This window comes from Heloderma suspectum, chromosome 16, assembly GCF_057233095.1.
Source record: "Heloderma suspectum isolate Gila_16-S chromosome 16, 16-S_ref, whole genome shotgun sequence".
Lineage (NCBI taxonomy): Eukaryota > Metazoa > Chordata > Lepidosauria > Squamata > Helodermatidae > Heloderma > Heloderma suspectum.
In genome coordinates, this window is record NC_139473.1 from 18,329,740 (window position 1) to 18,356,306 (window position 26,567).

General features: G+C 48.4%; 1 protein-coding gene across 6 annotated transcripts in view; it reads right to left on the bottom strand.

Moving 5' to 3' along the window:
* The window catches only part of ATP2A3 (ATPase sarcoplasmic/endoplasmic reticulum Ca2+ transporting 3), a 170,164-nt gene that overhangs the window by 62,988 nt on the left and 80,609 nt on the right, over positions 1 to 26,567 (bottom strand). For all 6 annotated transcript variants that reach the window (XM_084823057.1, XM_084823056.1, XM_084823060.1 and 3 more), the window contains exons 4-8: positions 22,604 to 22,708; positions 21,156 to 21,294; positions 11,944 to 12,024; positions 9,464 to 9,549; positions 8,767 to 9,231 (exon numbers count right to left, since the gene is read on the bottom strand). In XM_084823057.1, the coding sequence (XP_084679183.1) occupies positions 8,767 to 9,231; positions 9,464 to 9,549; positions 11,944 to 12,024; positions 21,156 to 21,294; positions 22,604 to 22,708 (876 nt within the window). The remainder of the gene's footprint in view (positions 1 to 8,766; positions 9,232 to 9,463; positions 9,550 to 11,943; positions 12,025 to 21,155; positions 21,295 to 22,603; positions 22,709 to 26,567) is intronic.

Sequence of the window (26,567 nt, forward strand, 5' to 3'; positions counted from 1 at the left end):
CATGTGTCCAGGATCTTCCCAGACAATAGAATGCCAAGGGCAGGGCGTGAGTTAATCTGTTTAGAAATAAATATAATCTCCGCTGGAGAAAGGGATGTTCTACAGCTGCAGGGCAAATATTTAACTTCCTAAAGAAGTCTGCAAACCTATGAACAATCACCCCTATTCCTGCCATTAAACAGTTGCCTTTATTTAAGCAGGGAACTCCTGATGGTTAAACGTTAACTAGATTTTGCATCCCTGTCCTAGAGTTGCTTGGCGCCTGGGACAATAAATATTTATCTAAGGGGACCATTATTTGACTCACTGAAATCCACACGACACCTGTTCTTAGATTCTTAGTTAGCAGACCTTGGCTTCGGTCTGAAGACTTGATTCTCCCCTGCAATGCCAAGTGCTGAGGCATTTGGCTAATTGGCACCCAATTAAAGAAATCATAGTCTAGCCTTCTCCAACCGGGTGTCCTCCAGATGTTTTCAACTTCAATGCCCAGAATTCCAGGCCACTGGCCACACTGCCTGAGGCTGATGGAGTTGAAGTCAAAACATTTGGAGAGCGCCTGGTTGGGGAAGGCTGCCTTCCTCCATTTACCGACTGAAACTCATTTGATAAATTCAGCAACAATTCAGCAACAGACTCTGCATACACTTGCTTATGATGAAGATATAGGGAAAGATGGACTCAATCCAGCGAAAATTAGCCATTTGGCAGTCCCGAAGTTTGCAATGGAAAAGCGAAGCACGTGCCGAAGTCTGTCCTGTTATCATCAACGGCGCTTGAAAATGTCTTAACTGGATTTTGCCTTCTATGTTTAAAATGCAAGAACGCATGTGCTTCCTTTCTTTCGGTGTTTTGGTAGGAGGTTTTGCCATTTTAAAATGAGATACTAGGTATCATGGCCTCCAACCCCGGGATTCCACGGTGCTCTGAGGAAGACGCGGATGAGGCTTCAACCACTTCCTCCATGGGAGGACCTTCAGAACCTTCCATGCCCTCCCAGCTGGAAAATGTGGCTTTCCCACTATCTCCTGGACCGCATAGAAGACAAAGGATTCAAATGTAGCTGGCTCCCTGCCAGCCTTTATAAGGCTTCAGCTCCTAGTTAAAGCAACATTGCACGATAGCTCAGCCAGCAGGACTCCCTGGGAGCTTTCCAGGGTCCTGATTTCCGCTTCAAGTCTTGACTCAACTTTGCCTTTTCTTTTGCGTAACTGGACTTAGCTCTACGAACCCTAGCAGAACAGGATAACTGGTACTGATGTACGTTTGCACAATGTGAGGTATTGGCGACCTTTTTCAGTAAAATCTAAATTGGGGGACTGGATTTTACATCTTTTAACATAGGTTTGTATATGCTTGATATTCTCAAAGGAAAGGGTTGAGGGGCAAAAATAAACACCCTCCTTTAATATCCAAGTTAACAATATTTTGCAGTAAAGACATTTTCTAGCAGGCCCGGCGTGTTCCCTTTTTGGTGGTTTTGGGTTTGTTTTGGCTTTCTCCCACCCACGCAGCTTAAAATTGCTGCGTGGTGTAAAGATGTTGTTGTTACCTTCTAACAACCTTCAAACGACATTATTTCATTGTCATTTCCTTCTAAAGCGGTAGCAGGGACCTGGCAGTTTCTATGAGCCATACGTTACCCGACCATAACTCCCATTACACTTGACCACTAGTCATGCTGGCAAGGGCTGATGGGAGTCAAGAGTCCAATATCTATACTAAAAATCTGCTGCTCAATTAATTAAGCTCGAGCAACGGGCTTAAAAGTGAAAACATTTGGCGCCATTGTAAACGTAGGAGGTTTTTTGGAAGTATAATGAAGTTGCAGCAAGATAGCTTCTGGAAGGACCCAATTCTGGAATGAAATCCATCCCAAAGTTCATAGAATCATAGAATAGTAGGGTTGGAAGGGGCCTATAAGGCCATCGAGTCCAACCCCCTGCTCAATGCAGGAATCCAAGTCTGAGCATCCCCGACAAATGGCTGTCCAGCCTCGTCTTGAAGGCCTCCAGTGTGGGAGAGCCCCCTGCCTCCCTAGGGAATTGGTTCCATTGTCGTATTGCTCTAACAGTCAGGAAGTTTTTCCTGATGTTCAGCCAGAATCTGGCTTCCTGTCACTTGAGCCCATTATTCCGTGTCCTGCACTCTAGGATGATCAAGAAGAGATCCTGGCCTTCCTCTCTGGGACAGCCTTTCAAGGACTTGAAGGGCGCTACCATATCTCCCCTCAGTCTTCTCTTCTCAAGGCTAAACATGCCCAGTGCTTTCATTCTCTCCTCACAGGGCTTTGTTTCCAGTCCCCTGATCATCTTCGTTGCCCTCCACTGAACCCTCCCCAGTTTGTCTGCATCCTTCTTAAAGTGTGGTGCCCAAAACTGGACACAGTACTCCAGATGAGGCCTAACCAGTGCTGAGTAGAGGGGAAGTAGTACTTCCCAGGATTTGGAAGCAATGCTTCTATGAATGCAGCCCAAAAGAGCATTGGCCTTTTTTGCAGCCACATCACATTGCTGGCTCATATTCAGCTTGTGATCGACAACAATTCCAAGATCCTTCTCGCTCGTAGTGTGGTTGAGCCACGTATCCCCCATCTTGTAACTGTGCATTTGGTTTCTTTTTCCTAGGTGCAGAACTGGGCATTTATCCCTATTAAATGCCATTCTGTTGTTTTCTGCCCAGCGCTCCAGTCTATCCAGATCACTTTGAATTTTGTTTCTGTCTTCCAAAGTATTAGCTATCCTGCCCCATTCTGTGTCATCTGCAAATTTTATCAGCATTCCCTGCACCTCCTCCTCCAAGTCATTGATAAAAATGTTGAAGAGCTAGGTTTGCAACTAGCTAAGCTAATGGATGAATCAATGAAATATTGTAGACCTATAATTGAAATGTTGATCCTACAGCTCCTTCTTAGGATGTAATAAGCCAAGAGAGGGTGCTGTTGAACTCGTGTCCTGCTTCTGGATTCTTTGTCGACAGCTGGTTGGCCACTGTGTGAACAGAATTCTGGTCTAATAGACCCGTGTTCTGAATCAGCAGGACTCGTCTTATGTTCTGAGGACAAGGTTATCAATAGCTACTAGTCTTGATGGCCCTGTGCTCCCTCCAGTATCAGAGGAAGGATACTTACATTATCCCCCTCCTCTCTGTTTTATCCTAACAACAACCCTGTGAGAAAAGTTGAGCTGAGGGTCTATGACTGGCCCAAAGTCACCCAGTGAGCTTCCATGGCTGAGAGGGACTAGTACTTAGATATCTCAACTGCCAGTCGAACATTCTAGCCACTACACCACACTACTTGGGGGTTCCCATTCGACAGCTGGTTGCCCACTGTGTGAACAGAATGCTGGACTAGATAGACCCTTGGTCTGATCCAGCTGGGCTCTTCTGATGTTCTTATGTTCAATTGTCACTTGGATGCACTGAGGTAAACACATTTTACAGGATTATATCTTTCGGCTGAACACTCCTTTGGTAGTTACAAGATCGGCAATAATATATAGTGTTGAAGAATCGTTCCTCAACATGGAACGTTGGTGAGGGGTTGACCCTATTATGCCTGGGTTCAGCAGTTCATGGCCCATTTCCGGGCCCAATTTAAAGTGCTGGTTTTAACCTTTGATGTCCTAAATTGCTTAGGACCAGGTTACCTGAAAGATCACCTTCTCCTATATGCACCTACCGAACCTTAAGATTTTTTCAGAGGTCCTGCTCTGACTGGCCCTGCCAGCTGCAGTGATGGATAGGGAGAGGGCGTTTTTGGCAGTGAGATGGATAAGGAGAGGGCGTTTTTGGTAGTTACAGAACAACCTTCCCAGAGAGGTTTGCCTGGCACCATCTTTATGGTATTTTCATTCAGCCAGGGCTTTTAAATAATGTATGTCTTATCATCTGGGCCTTTGCACTTATAATCTGTATTCTAATTGTATTTTAGTTTTCACAGTTTTTATTGTCTTTTTTAATGTTTAGGTTTCAATATTTCTCCATACAGTAACAATACCTTTAACAGCAGCAAAGTATTCAGCCAATAGATCAGTCTTCTCAACCTGGCGCCCTCCAGATGTGTTAGACTACAACTCACATCATCCCCAGCCAGCTGGGGATGACGTGGGCTGTAGTCCAACACATCTGGAGGGCCCCAGGTTGGGGAAACCCGGAAAAGATCCATGTAATAAACAACCCTACAGTTAGGAGTAAACTGAGTCAACTTTCAAATCTTGACATTGTGCCCAATAATACAGCACCTTTAAAGCTATTATTCCAAAATGAGAGCTTTCATAGAAATGGATTTTCGTGCTGCCTCCCTTCTCTAGCTCTTGTTAACCTGATGATAGAATGTAATGATATGATCATGTTTTTATTGTTCTTACACTGTATTTTAATGTTGTATTTTTGTGTGTATGAGCTACCCACTTGAGAACATCCGGGCAAGTCTTTTACTGTGCAATCGGGCTGCTTCATTCACAGAATTTTATGAGGAGGGGAGAAGGGGGGGTCCAGACAATGACATCACCCATTTGTAACTCTTGTGCGTTTGCCCTCCTCTACTACCATCATTTTTTCCAACAGAAAAAAAATCTGTCAGGGAGGAAAAGGTAGAACAGTTCCACAGTCCCTTTTGATTGCTACTTCCAGGAGCCCCGTACCTGGAATCCCCCCCTTGTGTGATGGGGCAGCTATATAAATATAGGGAATAAACAAATCTGGTGCAGGTTTTTTTTTAAGTAAACACCTGCTTACACCTGCGACTGGTATTTAAAAAGCAAGGGCTCTGATTGGCAGATCCCAAGCCTTGTACAGGACTCGGGGGGGGGGGGGAGTCACCCCAGGATTCGAGTCCTTAAAACAGGTTCCTCGAGAGATGAGCTGTTTCTCCCACCATCTGGTTAGTAAGCGAGGCTTCATCGCCGGGCATGACCCCGTCACTTCTGCATGGAGCGGCGTGCTGCCGCCCCCACATGCATTACACAAAATTAACTGCATGCCACTCACACGGTTGCATCGCTAAGGAAACAGAGAAGGGGGAGTTAAGTTTGCCTCCTAGTCCCAGAGAAAAAGCATCATGCAAATGTTATGTTTCCAGCTGGAACAGAATCTGAGGAGAGCAGTGGCAAGTGTGGGTTTTAAAAAGCAGCTCCTGCACCGAACATTCAATTGTTTGGGCAGCATGTTCATGGAGACCATCGCAAGAGGGCTTGCGGCTTCGTGGGGGGTTATTCCAAACCCAGAGGGAACCTCCCCAGACTCCACGTCGCTGCTGTGTGCAGCCATTCCGCTGCCGTTTCCAACTGCAGAGTCCTCGGACAGTTTTGCACATCAGTGCTTCAGGCACGGTTGCGCTGCATCATGGGCTTTTAAGTCCTAAGGCAGCATGCACACACTAAAGCAGAGGTCGCTTCCCAGAATTCTTGTGCTAAATGCTAAATTTGAATCAGCTGGATAGCATAAGGCCTGGCGGAAGAGTGTTGGGCATCACCTTTTCCTACAGGAGCTGGGTTAAGCAGCCATTTCAATGAACCGTGGAACCATTCTTCCTTGATTTACATCTGTGACCCCCGCCCCCATGCTTTTGCACCTGCGTGCTTTTGTTGAATAGCACTGTGGCTTTTGTAGTCTTTAGTATTGCCTTCCCCAACCTGGTGCTCTCCAGATGTGTTTGACTACAAATGTTGACTACATCTGTAGTCAACACGTAGGGATGGACGAAAGTCCCTTACCTGGTCCCGCAGCTTTTTTCGGGGGGGGGGGAGGCGCTCCGTTTCTCCCCCTGAAATTCTTGGCGGGTGGGGAGTTGCCCCATCCCTCCCCGCCGAAATTCTGGCCAGGGGGGAGCGCCCCATCTCCCCGGTCGCGAAAGAAAAAAGTAAAAAAAACACAACGTGATAGGCTATGTAAAGATTTACGTAGCCTATCACGGCTAGATTTTCAAAGTCAGCCGTGATAGGCTACGTAAAGATTTACGTAGCCTATCACGTTTTTGTTTGTTTTTTTTACTTTACTTGGAAATGGTGGCGGCGGCAGCCGGTCAGAAGACCGGCCGCCGCCGCTGCCACCGCTGCACCGCCGCTGGGACCTGCTGCCGCGAGGAACATTCACACGAGGTAAGTCCCATCCCGGGGGGGGGGGGCGTGGGGGGGTGTCGGAGAATTTCCCCACCAATTTCAGGGGGCCGAATGCGTTGGCATTCGGCCTCCCGGAGATTCATGGAGAAATTCTCCGACATCCCTAGTCAACAGATGTTGACTACAGCATCCCTCACCAGCACATCTGGAGGGGATGAGGACTAAGGGATTAGTCCTCATGAGGCAAGCATTATCTCATGACCACAATATGGTGTGTTTTCTGAACATTTGGACTTGCTACATGTTTGACACGGTAACTGTAGTAGGAAGTGTTTTTAATGCTCTGTTTTAATGCTGTATTTTAATGTGGTATATAAATGCCACAAATAAACAAACAAACAAACGGTATCTGGAGCAGCACCCTGAATATCCAAGCCAGCCAGCCAGCCAGCCTCCTGCCCTTCCAAAAACAAGTTTCTAGCCCTTAGGAGTTGCAGAAACGAGCCTGAAATCACAAGCCGAAGTGACCAGGTATCACTTTGTAGCATTAAGAACTGTTGCCCACGTTTGCTTTTCCTCCATCCCACTCCCTTTCCCCTTGTGTGTCGTATATTTCAGATTGTAAGCCTGAGAGCAGGGACTACCTTGTGTGTTACTGACCTAGAAGAGGCTCTCAGAGCCTTCTCTGCTGAACAGCAGGGTAAAAAAATGCTAGAAATTAATAACCTGTCATGCCCCCTCTACAGCCTTCTCAAAAGGAGGTCATCAAAAGGACAGTGGAATGGTTCCCCTCTGGTCCCCCAGTAATTCAGTTTGGTGCCCAAACAGATACTTAACCAGTTGTGGCCTACATTTATCTTTTATTTAAAATATTGTTAAATGGGTGTGATGTACGTTTTGTTTTATCATGTAACCAAAAAAAAAAACACCTCCGTCAGCCCAGCCAGCAGCAAGAGGAACTCCACACAGAAGGCCTGAGATGCATTTACTGAGATTTGTCCCTAATTTTACAGGCCCAACCTGCAGATCTCTCTTCAGCGGTGGGAGAAGAGGACTTATATTGTGCTGAGAACGCCTAAATCATCTTGTGGGCTGTCGTTTTTTTCTCTTGCTTTGTTGCTCTGGTAGATTATAGGCACACACCCTGTTTGTTTCTGTGCAGGTTACCCTCATGGAGTGGCACTGAAGAACCGGCATTGTACTGTTGTTTAATACATGCTGCCAGTTATTTTGTTTCACAGATTTGTGACGACATACCCGTCTGAATATTTCTTGTACGGTTTTGTTTTCCTTGAAGCAACTATGATTTTAGAACCACACAGGGTAAAACATTTGAACTAATCTGTGACCTGCGTTAGCCAGTTGACAGGGTTACAAGTCTTCCTTTTTATCTTTTGTTCATTTTATCTTTTGATGTTCGCCAGTCTGGAACACGTTTAGATGTGGAGTGGTATACAAATGTTATAAATAAACAAACAAACACTGGCTTGAGGTGGTACAGCCCTCCCGTGGCGACCGTACTACTTCTGTTCTTACATCTGCCTGAAGGATACGGGAGCTTAGAACTCTTATCTACACACATACATTTGTTCTCATAAATCCACACTGGATCATTGTATTGTGCTAGCTCATTTAGCGGAGAAATACATGGAGGGAGCAGTCCTCTCAAGATCGATGGTTGCCTCTGAGCCCAGGGGCAACTGCCTATCCAGAGCAGGGCAGGAGGAGTGGATCTCCTCCTTGCTCCCCCAGCCCCGCTTTCGCGGCTAGACAGCCAATTTCGGCTGTCTAGCCGCAGGACCTCAGAGTGTGGGAAGCGGCAATGGACAACATGTAGGATTTGTACCGGATTTCCAACTTCCCTGCCCTGGCCTGCCCCCGGGAACACTCCGTTTTCGCTGCTCTGTGCTGCTCTTAGGAGCGCGGAGCCGATCCACGCTGCCTATGAGATGGTGCGGGAGGGGGTGGGGGTCGGTGCTCTGGGAACCAACCTATCCTATGGTCATCTAGCTGCTGACTAGCAGCCATAGGACTGCGACCTAAACAGCAATTATTTACAGCACCGACTGATGTGAACAGGCCTTTTGACTCTGTCTCGAGAAAATTATTGTGGGATAAAGTAAGAAAAACATCTATGGATAGAAGATGGTTGTTCCTTGTATGTACTTTGCATACCCAAACAAGCCTTCAACCTGCTGTGGTCAACAGGGCCAACTGACAAATGAGATCATGACGAACAAGGGTGTCAAACAGGGCTGTGTTTGATAAATTCACTTTATTTCTGAACGACTTCACTCCATCATCGCTGCTGGTAGGACACCCCACACACACACCCCAAGCTTGGTTTAGGGCAGGTCTCATTGTTGCTAAACACAGATGATGCTGTGATATTATCTCTAACCCAACCAGGCTTGAAACGATGATTACAGGCCTTCGTAGAGTATGGCGATAACAACTCACTGGAAAAAACTCTTATCACAAACCAAACAGAATTCGCCCTGCAACTGACAGCATGGATGTCTGCGGCAAGTATCCTGTTTCCCCGGGCACAGCAGACAGGCAAACATGGATCAAGCAAAAGCAACGGCCTAAAATAACAAAGCTTCCCAAATGAGCTGGGACCATGGCCTGCAGAACTAGCGTCACCGCAAGAGGCTGGAAACGGGGAGGAGCTTTGGGGGCTGCTGGCCAGGCCAGGACTCACCCTGCAGACAGACATCTGGTTGGTGGTCAGGGTTCCCGTCTTGTCGGAGCAAATAACTGAAGTGCAGCCGAGGGTTTCCACGGAGGGGAGGCTCCTCACGATGGCGTTCTTCTTGGCCATCCGGCGGGTGCCCAGGGCCAGGCAAGTGGTGATGACCGCAGGAAGCCCCTCGGGGATTGCGGCCACTGCCAGAGCCACTGCGATCTTGAAGTAGTAGATGGCGCCGCGCAGCCACGAGCCGCCGTGCACGGGGTCGCTGAAGTGGCTGATGTTGATGACCCACACGGCGACGCACACCAGCGAGATGACCTTGGACAGCTGCTGGCTGAACTCGTCCAGCTTCTGCTGCAGGGGGGTCTTCTCGGGCTCGGTGGCAACCATCTGGTTCCGGATCTTCCCGATTTCCGTGTACACCCCTGTGGCGACGACAACGCCAACTGCTTTGCCGGCAGCGATGTTGGTACCCTAGAAGGGGGAGACGGGACCGGGTGATGGTGATTGCTCTGTGCGCTCCAGTGGTGCAGTGGTAAAAATTTGGAGGGCCGGTGCTCATCAGGGCACCTTAATGGCCATGTGGGCTGAGGACGATATGATCTGTAGTTCAGCACATCTAAAGCGGGCCAGCATGGGGAAGCCTGATCTAAACAACTCGTCCTGGAAGGAAGACCTTGCAACCAAGCGGCCCAGGAATACTTACAGAAAAGAGCATGTTCTTTTTATCCTGGTTGACGGCCCTCGGGTCCGGAATGGGATCGGTGTGTTTAATGACAGAGACAGATTCACCTACGGAAAAAAGGAAGCTAATGCAATTCAAGGCTTTCAAATTAAAATGGTACAGGAAGATTGGTGTTCACCCGTGGCATGGAGGATGCTGGCTTCCGAGCAGGAATGTCTGCGATGAGGTTGGAGTCTGGCAGACCCCCCCCGCATTTGGCCACAGTTTAGCATTGCGTCTGAACCCTAAACTATGGTTAATCTTAACTAGAGTTCATTGAAACAAGCCAGCTTCCTACATCATGGTTTGAAGTTGGCCTATTTCAAACAAACCGTAGTTAACATTACCCCCAGTTTCTCAGGTTCAGAGACAACACGACCAACCAGGGTTAAACACAAACGGAATCGAAATTTTCCAATCTCCTCCTCGTGGCTGTGCCTAAAGAGGAGGGGGGAATTGGACGAGCACAAAGCTCTCCTAGATTCATTTCCATCACCATAAACCATGGTCTGTCATGACGTGCAAGCACACCCATTCTCTTTCTTCTACAAACAGTGTCTTTCCTCATTGTACCTGGAGATGCTAAGGACCGAACCTGAGACCTCCTGCATACAAGGCATATACTCTACCACTGAGCTAAGGGGGACCTCCAGATTCTATTAAAAAAAACCAAGTATATCCCGCAAGCTTGAAGTCTGCCTACGCCTTAGCAGTGGCTCTCTGCCAATGTATGGACAGTTCAGAATTAGATCTTCACATCACCATTTCTTCAGCATTTCACCTGTCTACTAAACTCTCCGGTCCTTCTGGACCATGTGCCTTTGACTGCAAACTCCTCGACTCTGCTTGTCCGTCTCTCTGCTTCCATAAAAGGTGAATTGTTAGAGCAGCTGTCCCTTACCTGGTGCCCTCCAGATGTGTTCAACTATAACTCCCATCAGACCCAGCCAGGGATGATTGCCATTGTAACTGAAATCTTTCTGAGGGCACAGGGTTGGGAAAGGGCCCCTGGGGGATTTTCTACATGAGGCTTTTTTTGTGCCCGTGACATTCCCTACTCTTGGTTGTTTACAGGTTCTTTAGACAACGTTGTGACCCTCCAGTTTCGCTTGTGTCTGACCAGCGCTTTTGGTGAGATTTTTTTTGGAGCAGGGAAAATGTGGCTTTTACTCGTGAAAGTGAAAGAAAACGCCATTTCTACTTCTGTATTTGAGGTATTTTCCTATACCACAGTGCCACCTAGAGGTTATGTAGTGGAAAAGCAGGGGAGGAAATGCTCCTCATGTAATGCTTGGATCACAATTGTGCGATGAAACTGAAAGTAGATGCAGTGGATTAACAGCCTCATGTAGAAAAGCTCTGGGTCTCTCAGGCAGGTGTCTTTTCCAGCTCCACCTGGCAATGCCAGGGACTGAACCTGCAACCTTCTGCAGGCAATGCATGAGCTCCACCACTGAGTTACAGCCCTTCCTGTGATTCCCCACCTCAGCCTGAAAAGGCACAACCCACTCTACCACTTCAGGACCGTACCACTTCATTCTGCTGCCTGTGTTGACCAAGTAAGGTTGATAGGCAAGCCACTACCTCTCAGAGCCACCTGGTGAGACTGGAACCAGAAACTTGCTGGCTGGACAATTCATTGCCCCCAGGTCCTACACACATGCAGTGAATTTTAACATCAGTAATTAGGTGCATTTGAATGTCACAATAAATTATTTACCACTACGGGAAGAAGCCTGGACCATGTGCCTCTCCTCTAATTCTCTGGCACATCTGTAAAGAGGCTATCCAAAGCTTCCAATTCCAATTAACCACAGTTTAGCATTGCGTCTGAACCCTAAACTATGGTTACTCTTAACTAGTTCATTGAAACAAGCCAGCTTCCTACATCATGGTTTGAAGTTGGCCTATTTCAAACAAACCGTAGTTAACATTACCCCCAGTTTCTCAGGTTCAGAGACAACACGACCAACCAGGGTTAAACACAAACGGAATCGAAATTTTCCAGTCTCCTCCTCGTGGCTGTGCCTAAAGAGGAGGGGGGAATTGGACGAGCACAAAGCTCTCCTAGACTCATTCCCATCACCATAAACCATGGTCTGTCATGACGTGCAAGCACACCCATTCTCTTTCTTCTACAAACAGTGGCACAAAGTTCACCGATTTGCAGACCAGTGATGAAACTGGCTCTAGCCTAGCTTTCCCCAACCTGGTGCTCTCCAGGTTTTTTGGATTACAACTCCCATCAGCCCCAGTCAACATGACCAATGGTCAGGGATTATGGGAGTTGTCATCCAAAACATCTGAAGGACACCAGCTTTGGACTGAAGCCTGTGGAAATTCATGCCACCCCCAAAACCCGGTGGTTTTGAAAGATGCCACAGGATTTTGCCGCTTGCAGGATGATAGCTGTTCTTCCACCTCCATACATGTCCACCTCGTGTTTTTCACCCGAGACTTACCAGTGAGAATCGACTGGTCTACCCGTAACGTCGTGGACTTAATCTCAATGATCCGGATGTCAGCAGGCACTTTGTCACCGACTACAAGGAGGAGAACAAGGTGGTTTGTGAGAGTTAAATGTGTTTGCGTCTGAAATCCAATGTGGGTGGGAGATTCACGTCGCAATGACGTGATTTCCCCTGTTCTGTGCCTTTATCATTCCTCTGGTTTACTCTGTCTTGGATGCTGGGGTGGGAGTGAGAAATGGCAGTCAGCAGACACCAAAAATAAAATAAAATGGCAGAGAATATTTGGAGAACATTCTGCGGGGGGGGGGGGGGGCTTCTTCTTTAAGACACGAGAAAAAGAAAAACATCTCATTAATTTTCTCAGAAAACCGTCTTCTCTGACATTTCGGTTCAGGTCTAATTCAAATACATTTTCAGTGCCGTTTCATTCTAACGTTATGCGTTAATGTATCTATTTTATCTTGTCTTATTGTAAGCAAGCCAAAGTACTTCTCATTGAAGAACTCACATATTCTTCCCCTGCTTACCTATGGCCCGAACTCCCTCTCCCTCTGTGGTTTCCCTGTGTCTATTTTAGTTTGTAAGCCCCTTGGGGGCAGAGACCTCTCGCACCTGTACTTTGTAAAATGCCACGTATGCAGATGGCACTCCATAAACAACAACAACCGTATGATCTATTTTTACTCATTGAACTGGAGAGAGCGGCTATTTTTGTCATCAATCTTAGTTTTTAAAAGTTACTATTTTAACCTGTGGACCATCAATGGGGCCTCCAATTGTTTCCCCTGTCCTAAAAGGTGGAAATGCCCCTTCTAAGGATGAGTTCTTGGCAGTAAGTGCTTTATTTATTTATTTTATTTGTACCTTGCCTTTCTACCCAGAAATGGCACTCAAGGCGGCTTCCAGAACCAATGAAAATGAATTAGAATACATTAAAATACAATAACAATATTAACAGAAAACATATTATTGAAAAAAACACCCAACCCACCAGACCCACTTAGCGGCCGAAGGCCTTCTTGAATAAAGCGGGCTTTGCCTGACTTTGGAAGGACAGCAGAGAGGGGGCAAACCTAGCCTCCCTTGGGAGGGAGTTCCACAGCCTGGGAGCGGCCACTGAAAAGGCCCTGTCTTGTGTCACCACCGAACACACCTCTGAATACGGCGGTATCGAAACGAGGGCACCATCACATTCCTGCGTCCTCCCCCTTTGCAATCAACACACTCCAAGAAACAAAGCTTCAGGCCAACACTACTTTATTAGTAAACGACTAGCTTCTTTACAAATGCACATTCTAGGAAACTCTCAGACTGCAGAGAACCAGCTAATCCACACATAAGAGGAGATGAAGCAGAAATTAGAGAATTTGCCAGCATTCTGGGCGTGAACTTCACGGCTAGACTAGCTTCGCAGGGATGCCCCTCCCTTACAGTGGCTCCCTCCTACGCTGGCTTCCACACGTGGTCAACCTGGCGGAGCGTCTGAGCCCTGCCCCTCACTGTTCCTGCTTTGCTCTGTGACAGACCCTGTTGTTGTTGTTCAGTCGTTCATTCGTGTCCGACTCTTCATGACCCCATGGACCATAGCACGCCAGGCCTTCCTGTCCTCTGCTCTCTCCCAGACTGTGCTCAAGTCCATATTCATTGCATCGGTGATGCTATCCAGCCATCTCATCCTCTGCCGTCCCCTTCTCCTTTTGCCTTCAGTCTTTCCCAGCATCAGGGTCTTTTCCAGGGAGTTTTCTCTTCGCATTAGGTGGCCAAAATATTGGAGCTTCAGTATCTGTCCTTCCAATGAGCAGCCGGGGTTGATTTCCTTTAGGATGGACTGATTTGACCTCCTTGCAGTACAGGGGACTCGTAAGAGTCTTCTCCAGCACTACAGTTGGGAAGCATCGATTCTTCGGCGCTCAGCCTTCCTTATAGTCCAGCTCTCACAGCCATACGTTGCTACTGGGAAAACCATAGCTTTGATTAGACGAACCTTTGTCGGCAAGGTGATGTCTCTGCTTCTTACTATGCTGTCTAGGTTTGTCATAGCTTTCCTCCCAAGGAGCAAGCATCTTTTAATTTCATGGCTACAGTCACCATCTGCGGTGATCTTGGAGCCCAAGAAAATAAAATCTGTCACTGCTTCCATTTCCTCCCCTTCTATATGCTAGGAAGTGATGGGGCCAGATGCCATGATCTTCGTTTTTTTATTTTGAGTTTCAAACCAGTTTTTGCACTCTCCACTTTCACCCTCAACAAGAGGCTCTTTAGAGCCTCTTCGCTTTCTGCCATTAGGACGGTATCGTCTGCGTATCTGAGGTTGTTGATAATTCTCCCGGCAATCTTAATTCCGACCTGTGATTCATCCAACCCGGCGTTTCTCATGATGTACTCTGCATATAAGTTAAATAACCAGGGCGACAATATGCAGCCTTGTCGTACTCCTTTCCCAATTTGGAACCAATCAGTTGTTCCATGTCCGGTTCTTACTGTTGCTTCTTGACCTGCGTACAGGTTTCTCAGGAGACAGGTAAGGTGGTCTGGTACCCCCATCTCTTTCAGAATTTATTATTTATTTATTTATTAAATTTATTAATCGCCCATCTGATTGGTCACCCAGCCACTCTGGGAGATGTACAACCCACCATAAAACAATTTAAAACAATAAAATTTTACCATAAACATTTTTTTTAAAATACCCTAACGCACCCCAAATGCCTGCCTGAACAACCATGTTTTTAATGCACGACGGAAGCTCATTAAAGAGGGGGCATGACGGAGTTCCCTAGGGAGGGAGTTCCACAGAATAGGGGCCACCACAGAAAAGGCCCTCTCCCTCGTCCCCACCAGTCTAGCTGTCCTGGCTGATGGGACAGAGAGAAGGCCATCCGAGGCTGATCTTGTTAAGTGGCCTGTCTGGTGTTGCTGGAGGCGCTCCTTGAGATAGGCTGGGCTGGAACCATATAGGGTTTTAAAGGTCAAAACCAACACCTTGAATTTGGCCCGGAAAACAACTGGTAACCAGTGCAACTCCTTCAGCACTGGAGTGATGTGATCTCGCTGGCGGCTGCCTTTAATCAGGCGAGCTGCCGCCTTCTGTACCAGCTGCAGCTTCCGAACCATCTTCAAGGGTAACCCCACGTAGAGCGCATTACAGTAGTCTAAACAAGAGGAGAACAGGGCATGTACTACCGATGGGAGCAGATGGTCAGGAAGGAAGGGGCGCAGCCGCCGTATCAGATGGAGTTGATACAGCGCTGTCCGGCTCACAGCTGACACCTGAGCCTCCATGGACAGCTGGGAGTCCAAAATGACCCCCAGGCTGCGGACCTGGTAGCCGTACCCCATTCAACACCAGTTCAACATCCCCCAGCCTCCTCTTGTCTCCCACCAAAAGTACCTCGGTCTTGTCAGGGTTCAGCTTCAGCTTATTCCTCCCCATCCAGCCACTCACCGTCTCCAGACATTTGGACAGGGATTCTACGGCCAACCTTGGTGAAGATTTGAATGAGAGGTAGAGCTGCGTGTCATCCGCATATTGATGACACTGCACCCCAAACCTCCTGAGGATAGCCCCCAGTGGCTTCACATAGATGTTAAATAGCATCGGGGAGAGGATGGAACCCTGTGGCACCCCACAAGTAAGTGGCCACGGGTCCGAAACCTCCTCTCCCAGTGCTACCCTCTGGTACCTGCCGGAGAGGAAGGACCGGATCCACCGCAATACAGTGTCTCCAATGCCCAACCCCTCCAGGCGGTCCAGGAGGATACCGTGGTCAACGGTATCAAAAGCCGCTGAGAGGTCGAGGAGAACAAGGAAGGAGCATTCACCCCTATCCAGAGCCCTCCTCATATCATCCACCAAGGCGACCAAGGCCGTTTCTGTCCCATGCCCAGGCCTGAAGCCCGACTGAAATGGGTCTAGATAATCAGTTTCTTCCAAGTGTGCCTTCAACTGCACCGCCACCACCCGCTCAATCACCTTGCCCAAAAATGGCAGATTTGAGACTGGGCGAAAGTTGTTCAGAACTTGAGGATCCAAGGAGGGCTTCTTTAAGAGCGGTCTTATCACTGCCTCCTTGAGGGCTGATGGCATCACTCCCTCCTCAAGGGAGGCGTTCACCACCGCCTTGATCCCCTCACCCAGTCTCTCTCTGCAGCTCATAATGAGCCAAGATGGGCAAGGATCAAGTAAGCAGGTGGTCGGCCTTACAGATGAAAGCACCTTGTCCACTTCATCAGGAGGAAGAAGCTGGAACCGATCCCACAAAACTGGTTTGCCACAGGCCGCCTCTTGCTCACTAACTGTATCCACAGTGTGAAGAGTAACACACCTAATCTGATCAATTTTATCTGCAAAGTGCCTTGCCAAAGCCTCACAGGAGGCCTTAGAATGCTCCAGTGGTTCTGGAGCCACAGGGCTGACCAGGCTCCGGACCACTTGGAACAGCCTCCTGGGGCAGCACTCTGCAGACGCGATGGAGGCAGCATAATATTCCTTTTTTGCTGCCTTCACCGCCACGTGATAGGCTGAAGATACAGCTCTAGCCCGTGTCTGATCGTCTTTGGAGCGAGACTTCCGCCACCGGCGCTCTAGCCGTCTCACCTCCTGTTTCAGAGCTCGTAACCGCGGATTGAACCATGGTGCAGTCCGAGCCCTGTTCAGGGGGAGAGGGCGTTTCGGAGCCACCCGATCTAATGCCCCAGTGATTGCGGCATTCCAGCCACCCACCAGGGTCTCGACCGAGTGGCCGTTGGCATGCCCCAGAGAATCCCCAAGCGCGTTCCGGAATCCATTTGGATCCATAAGACGCCTGGGGCGGACCATTTTAATTTGCCACAGTTTGTTGTGATCCACACAATCAAAGGCTTTAGCATAGTCAATGAAGCGGAAATAGACGTTTTTCTGGAATTCTCTTGCTTTCTCCATGATCCAGCGAATGTTGGCAATTTGATCTCTAGTTCCTCTGCCTCTTCGAAACCCAGCTTGTACTTCCGGTAGTTCTCGGTTCACATTCTGCTGAAGCCTAGCTTGTAGGATTTTGTGCATCACCTTGCTGGCATGTGAAATGAGCGCAATTGTACGGTAGTTTGAACACTCTTTGGCATTGCCCTTCTTTGGAATTGGAATGTAAACTGAACCTTTTCCAGTCTTGTGGACACAGTTGAGTGTTCCAAATTTGTTGGCATATTGAGTGCAGCACTTTAACAGCATCATCTCTTAGGATCTTAAATAGCTCAGCTGGAATACTGTCATCTCCGCTAGCTTTGTTGTTAGTCATGCTTCCTAAGGCCCACTTGACTTCACTCTCGAGGATGTGAAGACATCACTTCACGCTCAAGTTCAGTGACCGCACTATCCTGGCTATCAGGGACATTAAGATCTTTCCTGTATAGTTCTTCTGTGTATTCTTTCCACCTCTTCTTAATCTCATCTGCTTCTGTTAGGTCCCTGCCTTCTTTGTCCTTGATCATGCCCGTCTTTGCACAAAACGTTCCCTTGAGATCTCCGATTTTCTTGAAGAGATCTCTAGTCTTTCCCATTCTGTTGTTTTCCTCCATTTCTTTGCATTGTTATTTAAGAAGGCCTTCTTGTCGCTAGGGATGTACGAAATGTACTTACCTATCCGCGGATTATGTTTATGGTGGGGGAGGCGCTTCGTTCCTCCCCCCCCCCCGGAATCCTCGATGGCCAGCTGTGCTCCGCAGCAGCTCCGTGGAGAAGCCAGCTAGGCCCAGGCCAGAGCCGTCCACAGCCGGATTTCCGGCTGTGTGTCAGGGTGGACACTGAGCCCATGGAGTCCCAGCGTAGTTCTGATTCTGAGGAAGAGCAGTCGCTCCTGGGAGAGGAGCGCGCTCCTCTTTCCCAGGGCCAACAGCTGACGGAGATTCCTCCCACCAGCATTCCTAGCTTAGAAAGCAGTCCAGGGAGTGACTGAGCGCAGATAGCAGACTTGGTGGATGTGCGACGCCGACGCAGAGAGCAGCGCCAGATGGAGGGCGCAGAAAGGAGGCGTAGTGCCCAGTTGGCGCGCAAACAACGGCTGCACCCAGAGGATCCAAGAAAAAAGGGGAGGGACTCTCCCTAGTCCTTAAGTTCAGGGGTCTGCCAGTAATTCCCTTTCAAACGGGGACCAACTGTTCCAACTTAGGGCATAGGTACTGTGCTGCTCCGATCTAGTTGCAAACAGTAGAGTTGTTAAGTTGTAAAAGAAGAATAAAGCTTTGAAAGGAATCCCTTTGTCTGTGTCTGGACTAAGCTACTGAATTAGACTGAGAGAGGCCTCCAAGGAGCCCTTGACACCGTGGAGGGCTCTGGGTAAAAAAACAACCCGCATACGCAAATGGCGGTGGCTACGGCCGCCGCCATTTACTTTTCTTATTTTTGGCCGTCTTAGTCTACTTAAATATTTACGTAGACTATGACGGCGAAAATAAAGGGGAATGCAAATAGCGTAGCGGGCGCTATTTGCATCCCTTTTTGATTCGCCGTTTTAGCCTACGTAAATATTTACGTAGGCTAAAACAGCGAATCAAAAAGGGACACAAATAGTGCCCGCTACGCTATTTGCATTCCCCTTTATTTTCGCCGTCATAGTCTATGTAAATATTTACGTAGACTAAGACACCAAAAATAAGGAACGCAAATGGCGGCGGCCATAGCCGCCGCCATTTGTGTACGCGCGTTGTTGTTGTTTTTTACCCAGCCATGATAAGCTATGTAAATCTTTACGTAGCCTATCACGTCTTGAAAAAACAACAACAACACAAGTCTGCAAATGGTGGAAGCGGCAGCCGGTCGGAAGACCAGCCGCCGCCACTGCCGCCACCCGGAAGATCCGCCCCAGGTAAGTCTCGTCCCAGGGGGGATCCACGGGGGGGGCCACAGGCCGTTCCGCCACAGATTTTGGGGGGCCAAATGCACTGGCATTCGGCCTCACCGAGATCCGTGGCAGAATTCTCTGCCATCCCTACTTGTCTCTCCTTGCTATTCTCTGGAACTCTGCATTCAGTTGGATATATCTTCCCCTTTCTCCCTCGCTTTTCGCGTCCCTTCTTTCCTCAGCTACTTGTAAAGCCTCATCAGACAGCCACTTGGCTTTCTTGCATTTCTTTTTCTTTGGCATGGATTTCGTTGCTGCCTCCTGAACAATGTTATGGACCTCCGTCCATAGTTCCTCAGGCACTCTATCAGGTCTAATCCCTTAAATCTATTCCTCACCTCCACTGTATATTCATAAGGGATATGATTGAGGTCATACCTGAATGGTTTAGTGGTTTTCCCTACGTTCTTCAATTTAAGCTGAAATTTTGCAAGAAGCAGCTCATGATCTGAGCCACAGTCAGCTCCAGGTCTTGTTTTTACTGACTGTATAGAGCTTCTCCATCTTTGGCTGCAAAGGACATAATCAATCTGATTTCGATATTGACCATCTGGTGATGTCCATGTGTAGAGTTGCCTCTTGTGCTGTTGGAAAAGAGTGTTTGCTATGATCAGCGTGTTCTCTGCAAAACTCTATTAGCCTTTGTCCTGCTTCATTTTGTACACCAAGGCCATGCCTGCCTGTTATCCCGGTGATTTCTTGACTTCCTACTTTAGCATTCCAATCCCCTATGATGAAGAGGACATCTTTTTTTGGTGTTAGTTCTAGAAGGTGTTGTAGGTCTTCACAGAACCGATCAACCTCAGCTTCTTCGGCCTCAGGGGTTGGGGCATAGACTTGAATTACTGTGATGTTGAATGGTTTGCCTTGGATTCATACTGAGATCATTCTGTCGTTTTTGAGATTGTACCCCAGTACTGCTTTCCCCACCCTTTTGTTGACTATGAGTGCTACTCCATTTCTTCTAAGGGATTCTTGCCCACAGTAGTAGATATGATGGTCACCTGAATTAAATTCGTCCATGCCTGTCCATTTTAGTTCGCTGATTCCCAAGATGTTGATGTTCAATCTTGCCATCTCATGTTTGACCACCTCCACCTTTCCTTGATTCATTGATCTGACATTCCAGGTTCATAAACAATATTGTTCTTTACAGCATCGGATTTTCTTTTCACCACCAGACACATCCACAGCTGACTGTCCTTTCGGCTTTGGCCCAGCCGCTTCACTCTTTCTGGCGCTACTTGGAAATACCCTCTGCTCTTCCCCAGTAGTATATTGGACACCTTCTGACCTGAGGGGCTCATCTTCCGGCGTCATATCTTTTAGCCTTGTGATACGTTCCATGGGGTTTTCTGGGCAGGAATACTGGAGTGGGTTGCCATTTCCTTCTCCAGTGGACCACATTTTGTCAGAACTCTCTGCCATGACATGTCCATCTTGGGTGGCCCTGCACGGCATAGCTTAAGGCTTCGCTGAGTTACGCAAGCCCCTTTGCCACAACAAGGCAGTGATCCATGAGTGACAGACCCTAGCATCCCTCAAGTCACGCCCCTCACTCTCCTCCTCTTCCTCCTCCTCTGAAACCTGGGTTCTCATGGTGGAGGAATGGGGGAGCCATTCAGGCTGGGCCATCTGTGTGTCAAAGTCTCGGGAAGAAAGTCTCGCCGTATCTGGGCTCACTGGGGAGGGTGTCTCCCTCTGTTCTTGCCGTTCCCATTCTGATTCTGAATCTGAGCTGCCAGACATCTCCACATGCTCAGATTCATTCCTGACAGGCCTCTCCTGAAGATCTGAGGACCTGAGTAGGCTCATATGGGAGAAGGTGGTCTTTCAGGCTGCCTGCCCCAAGCCATAAGCTTTAAGCTGAAGTATGTTGGTATTTTTTGTGGTTCTGGCCCTGCCCCTTTTGTCTTTGACCCCATCCACCACTGGCCTGCAGCCCCCGAGAACATCTCCAAAATGGAATGTGGCCCTCACTGAAAGAGGTTCTGCACCCCTGTCCTAAAACTACATCAACATCTCAAGAATCCTATAATTTGTTATAAGAAAAAATGCAGTTGCTGACACCTGACAGCAGATTTGCAGAGGTACTGCAAATCTGCTAAGGCAGGGGCAGGCAACGTCCATTTCTTGTGGACCACAATCCCCAAAATTCCCATGCTGGCTGGGGCTTATGTGAGTTGTAGTCTAAAACAACTGGAGTGCATCAGCTTGCCTACTGCTGCACTAAGGCCTTATTCTCTGTGGTTTGTCCCCTGATGTCACGAGAAAAGAAACGCCGGGCAAAACCACACACACAAAGCAAGCAAGCCTTTGCGATCCTACCTGCCACCTCCACAATATCTCCTGGGACGATGTCCCGAGCTCGCAACCGCTGGACTCCATTCCGGTCCGCCCTGATCACCTTCCCCATTTCTGGTTCATATTCCTTTAAGGCTTCAATTGCACTCTCGGCGTTCCTTTCCTGCAAAAAAAAAAGGCAGTTTTTTTTTAATCAAATGAGGAGAAATGTGGAGATTTCCCTACACAGCAGCTCTGTAAATGGTCTGGCTATCTCTCTGGGAGTGCCCATATGAACACCGCTAAATTTTGAGATCAGCTTCAGGAACCATCCTATCTAGATGCCAGAGTGGTGCTCACAAGGAACGGAGCCTTTTCGGTGATAGCCCCAGAGCACTAGAATGTCCTTCTCTGTGGTTGTTTATTTGTCTAGCACACAGATGTCATTCTGCAAGCAGGAAAGATGCTCTTGCTCTGTTGTGCTTGCTAGAGCAGGGGCCTTCTGGTTTGCTTGGTGTGCTATAGGGTAATTGATCTCTCATGGTTTCATATCAGATTGTGTTGATTGCTATTGGATTTGTTTTATTAATTTTGGGGGGAAAAACATCATTTTGGAAACATTGACTGAAAAGGGGCACATGAACATTTTGAAGAAAATTAATCACAATTTCCTTCCCAAAAGTTGACTCGTGCAATGCTTTTTTGATCTCATTTGCTTCCAGGTACACCCGAGATAGAGACGGAGAAAAGAGTCATGTTTTCAGTCATTACCCCTTCTGCCCAATTTTGGCATCTGTCTGCAACTTTTTTTTAAAACGCGTGAAAACTTGCATTGATTTGTGTGCACCCTTCCCCCTAATACACACATTGTTATACACAATTCTTCAGCCAAGAACTGCACTGCAAAATTCAGAGAAGTATACATTCTGAAGGATAAATGTGTTCTGATCTGCATTTTTAGTACAGGAAGTGTGAATTAGGTCCATTCTCTTAAAAATGTAGACCAAACTAAATTCTTCTCCATCCATAACCTGATTTGAATGATGATCACTGGATGGGGAGTGGGACATGGAGCCCCATGCCCCAGGTTGCAATGGGCCCCCATCCCTCATTCTTATCCCCTCAGCCTTCCTAAAAGAGAAGTCATCAGAGTGAGGCAGAGACCGGGAGTAACTTGCCAGGTAGAAACTGACCAGGGTTAACCTGTCTGCCTCTGGCAGGGAGAAACTGACCAGGGTTAACCTGCCTGCCTCTGGCAGGGAGAAACTGACTGGGCCTAACTTGCCAGGCTCAGGGAGGGAGAAACCGACCAGGCCTAACCTGCCTAAGTAGGGAGAAACTTACCAGGCATGAAATGCCTTCCTTTCTCTGTGGTCTTATCGGTGCCTGAGAAAGGCATCATGTCATCAGAAAAGGAGATACTCTGATTTCCCAAGTAGTATTTTGGTGCTTACGGAGATGCTGTAGAAGGCGAGCAAACCATCCCCTCATACCTGCCACACTCCCACCACTGCATTGGCAATGAGGATCATGATGATGACAACGGGCTCCACAAAGGCTGTTGTGGTTTCTTCACCTTCCTCAAACCAGGCCAGGATCTGCACGGGGGGAGAGAGAGACACACACATGCACACACTCAAGAAGGATGGAGAACTCAGGCAATCCTCCCTAAAAATAACCCAACAAACACCCTGTGATGAAACAGTAAACACATCCAGAGCAAGGAAGTTCATTACATGTCCCTAGCGGTTCCACACAGACCCATGGCCCGGCTGGAGTCCACCAGGAAAAGAGCCTTCAGTGTGGTGGCCCCCTTACCTGCGGAACTCCCTGCCTTTGGAGGTCAGGCAGGTGCCAACATTGTGTTCCTTTCGGCATCTCCTGAAGACATTGTTAATTTGAGAGGCCTTCCTTGAGTGACCAGCCGCGGTTTATTAAGTTCAGAATTTGTTTCTTTTAAAATGTTTTAATTGTTTTAATATGGCGTTCTATTCCTTTATCTTTGTTGTTCTCCACTCTGAAATCTTTTGATGTAGAGGAGTATATAAATATTGTAAGTAAGTAAGTAAGTAAATAAATAAGAAATTACATCTGAGAGGAGGGGGAGTGAAAATAAAAGCTGTGCTCAAGAGGTCATTTAAAAGAAATTTCTTTTATTACCTGGAAAAACACATCCTCCCAAGAATACAACGCCACCCTTGTATGATAGGTGGCTTTAATATGTACATCAGGACGCTGAAATAGGAATAAAGACTTGCACTGCCCATGGCAGAGCTGTGACCGTTCATGATTTTTAGAAAGCTTATCGGTCGGTTCCGCTAAAAAAACAACGAAATAACAGTGGACTTAGATTCCTGGGCGAGTTGCTTATTTCTTTACTCTCACCAGTTTTATTTCTCTCACCAGTTTTCCCCCTATCACAGAAGTTTTATGAACGGGGAAGCCCCCATTGGCAGCCATTTTGTGAGAGAGTGCCCATGACACTTTCAAAATTGCAAATGTGCCTGCTGGTCCCCAAAACGCTGGGGACCAGCGTCCACAGCTCTGAGAACAGTGTGATTTACATGTCCACAGCCAGAAGCTGGTAGTTATCATTGCTGCCCATCGCTGCGCAAAGCCCATCGGTTCCGGAGTTGATTTGGCGTGGGGCGTTCATGCCGAGAAAGCATGCAAGCGCCAGGGCGAAACTAAGCCGCCTCACCCATCGCCGGCCTGACCTCACTTTGCCATTTGTGTGTCAAGAGGGTGGGCGGACACATTAGCCCACGGGAGACGAATGCCAACTGGCCTTCTACCGAAAGTGTACAGATAACTCAGAGGTCCCCCTCCCGTGTTGACTTTCAGGGCGGTTGGGCAATGTAAAATTTCCATAGGAATAAAAACAAACAAAACAGCACATAAACATCTCAAAACCTTTTACGGCTCTCTGACAAAACCAAAGCCACAGATCAGGGGTGCAACACCGCTTTCAGCCTCAGGGCCCAACTCCATTTTGTACCAGCTCCCAGGGGCATTCCACTGGTGGGGGGGGGAGACAAAAAGGCTGGGGTACCCCCCCCAAAAAAACACCCCAGCGTATTTTTAGCTTAGCACTGTTGCTCCCAGTAATGAAGCCTTAGGAGAGGCATGTCAACCTTTTAGAACAGAGGGGGAAAAGGCACAAAACCCAGAAAGCTACCAAATGATTGTTGGTGGGGCGGAAGGGGGGTGTTGGGTTTTGCTCTGTAAGTCGGCAGAAGCTGAGATGCAGCAAAGCAAATGCTTGGCTGCAGCAAACACGTGCTGGGCCCTAAAGGGATGTTCTAAGATATTCTTTTGGAGCAAACCTTTCCAATGTCAGTGGGGTGGTGAATCCACTCTGGGTTTCAGTCAGAACTCTCAAGGAGCTGTCCAAGGTGCAGAGAATCTGCTCCGGGTTTCCGTCAGGACCAGTCAGAACTCTCAAGGAGCTGTCCAAGGTGCTGAGAATCCACTCCGGGTTTCCGTCAGGACCAGTCAGAACTCTCAAGGAGCTGTCCAAGGTGCTGAGAATCCACTCCGGGTTTCCGTCAGGACCAGTCAGAACTCTCAAGGAGCTGTCCAAGGTGCTGAGAATCCGCTCCGGGTTTCCGTCAGGACCAGTCAGAACTCTCAAGGAGCTGTCCAAGGTGCTGAGAATCTGCTCCGGGTTTCCATCAGGACCAGTCAAAACTCTCAAGGAGCTGTCCAAGATGCAGAGAATCTGCTCCGGGTTTCCGTCAGGACCAGTCAGAACTCTCAAGGAGCTGTCCAAGGTGCTGAGAATCCGCTCCGGGTTTCCATCAGGACCAGTCAAAACTCTCAAGGAGCTGTCCAAGATGCAGAGAATCTGCTCCGGGTTTCCGTCAGGACCAGTCAGAACTCTCAAGGAGCTGTCCAAGGTGCAGAGAATCCGCTCCGGGTTTCCGTCAGGACCAGTCAGAACTCTCAAGGAGCTGTCCAAGGTGCAGAGAATCCGCTCCGGGTTTCCGTCAGAACCAGTCAAATCTCTCAAGGAGCTGTCCAAGGTATGAAGCTTAAGAGTTCTGACTGGTTTTGATGGAAACCCAGAGCAGATCATTACCCCACCGACATCACCGCCACCAGCCTTCACTGCCTCAGGGAGGTTCTTTGTTCCTATTCAGCATGCTGTGAGGGGCCAGAGGATCAACTGATGGCATAACCATGCAGTGGCCGGAGGCTGCGAGCTAAGTGCGGGGGCCTGGTGGAGAGGGCAAGCTTAATAGTGTTGGCTGATTTTTACACATAAATAATGATTATATTCTAAAAACCAGGGGTGGGGAACCTCCAGCCCACGGGCCAAATCTGGCCCTCCTGTGGTTCCCCAGATGGCCACGCTCCCTCCCCCTCCCTCCACGGCTTTTCACCCAACCGCCAATTGTAGCTTCGTGGCTTTTGCATGTTTCTCCCCACATCCTCAAAGGTTGCAATGCCTCGCTTACTTACTGGCAGTAAGAGGTTTAAGCTAGAAAAACTTATTTTTGGCTCCACCCCTTTTGCCTTCAGTCCTTCCCCCTTTTGCCTTTGGCCCCACCCACTACTGGAATGTGGCCCCCGAGAGTTTCTCTGAAATTGGGGTCAGCCTGCGGGCTCAAAGGAGTTCAACACCCCTGCTTTAAACGGACACGCGTGTTACTTCAAACTGTGGTATGCCAGCCTGGCTTCACGGGGGGGGGGGGTGCTCTCTTGCTTGCTCTGCTGCTTATTCCCTGGACCCCTGCCCCAGGGTTCTGCCCTAAGTACACCGTTGCACTTAGCTGCGGTATTTAGAAGGCTGCAGGGATGTGGCACAGAAGAGGAGGCTAACCTATGCTCCTCACCTTTCGAAGCGGCACAGGTGGGCACACAGGGTGGCCACTCACCCGTTGCCCTGCCAAATGTGGAAAGGCATCAGACAAAGAGGACACTGATTTGCATAACATCTGCATGTGCTAATTTCCATGTTGTGCTGCAAATTTGGAAAGAACGGCTCTGATTTAAATACAGCAGAGTGCCGTCTCCTGTAAAGTATCAGTTCACCCTATCAGGATACGAGAGATGGGACCTTTTTGGTCATGGCACCGTGACCTCGAATGCCTTCCCAGTTGTATCTCTGCCAGCTGTGCAGTGGCAAACTTTGGAGTGCAGGTGCTCCTCATAACCGTCCCCATAGCCACGCCCCCAGGGAGAGTCCAAAAAGCCAGGCAGCAGTGTGGATCCATATCGACCATCCAGTTCTAGCAGTTTTATCTCCACCAGGAGCAGGTCTTCTATAAAGCAAATGGGTCTTCCTTCCCCAGTCCAGACCAAGCCACCCCCAAATCCTTTGCATTACAACAGGGAACAATATATTCTTGCTGGGAAAATCCATTTCTCCCCCAGCTACTGATAGGATCGCAGCTGAGCTCAGAGGGAACAGGGAAGTCTGACGGGGGTAGCAGGTGACGTCAGCCCCCCACC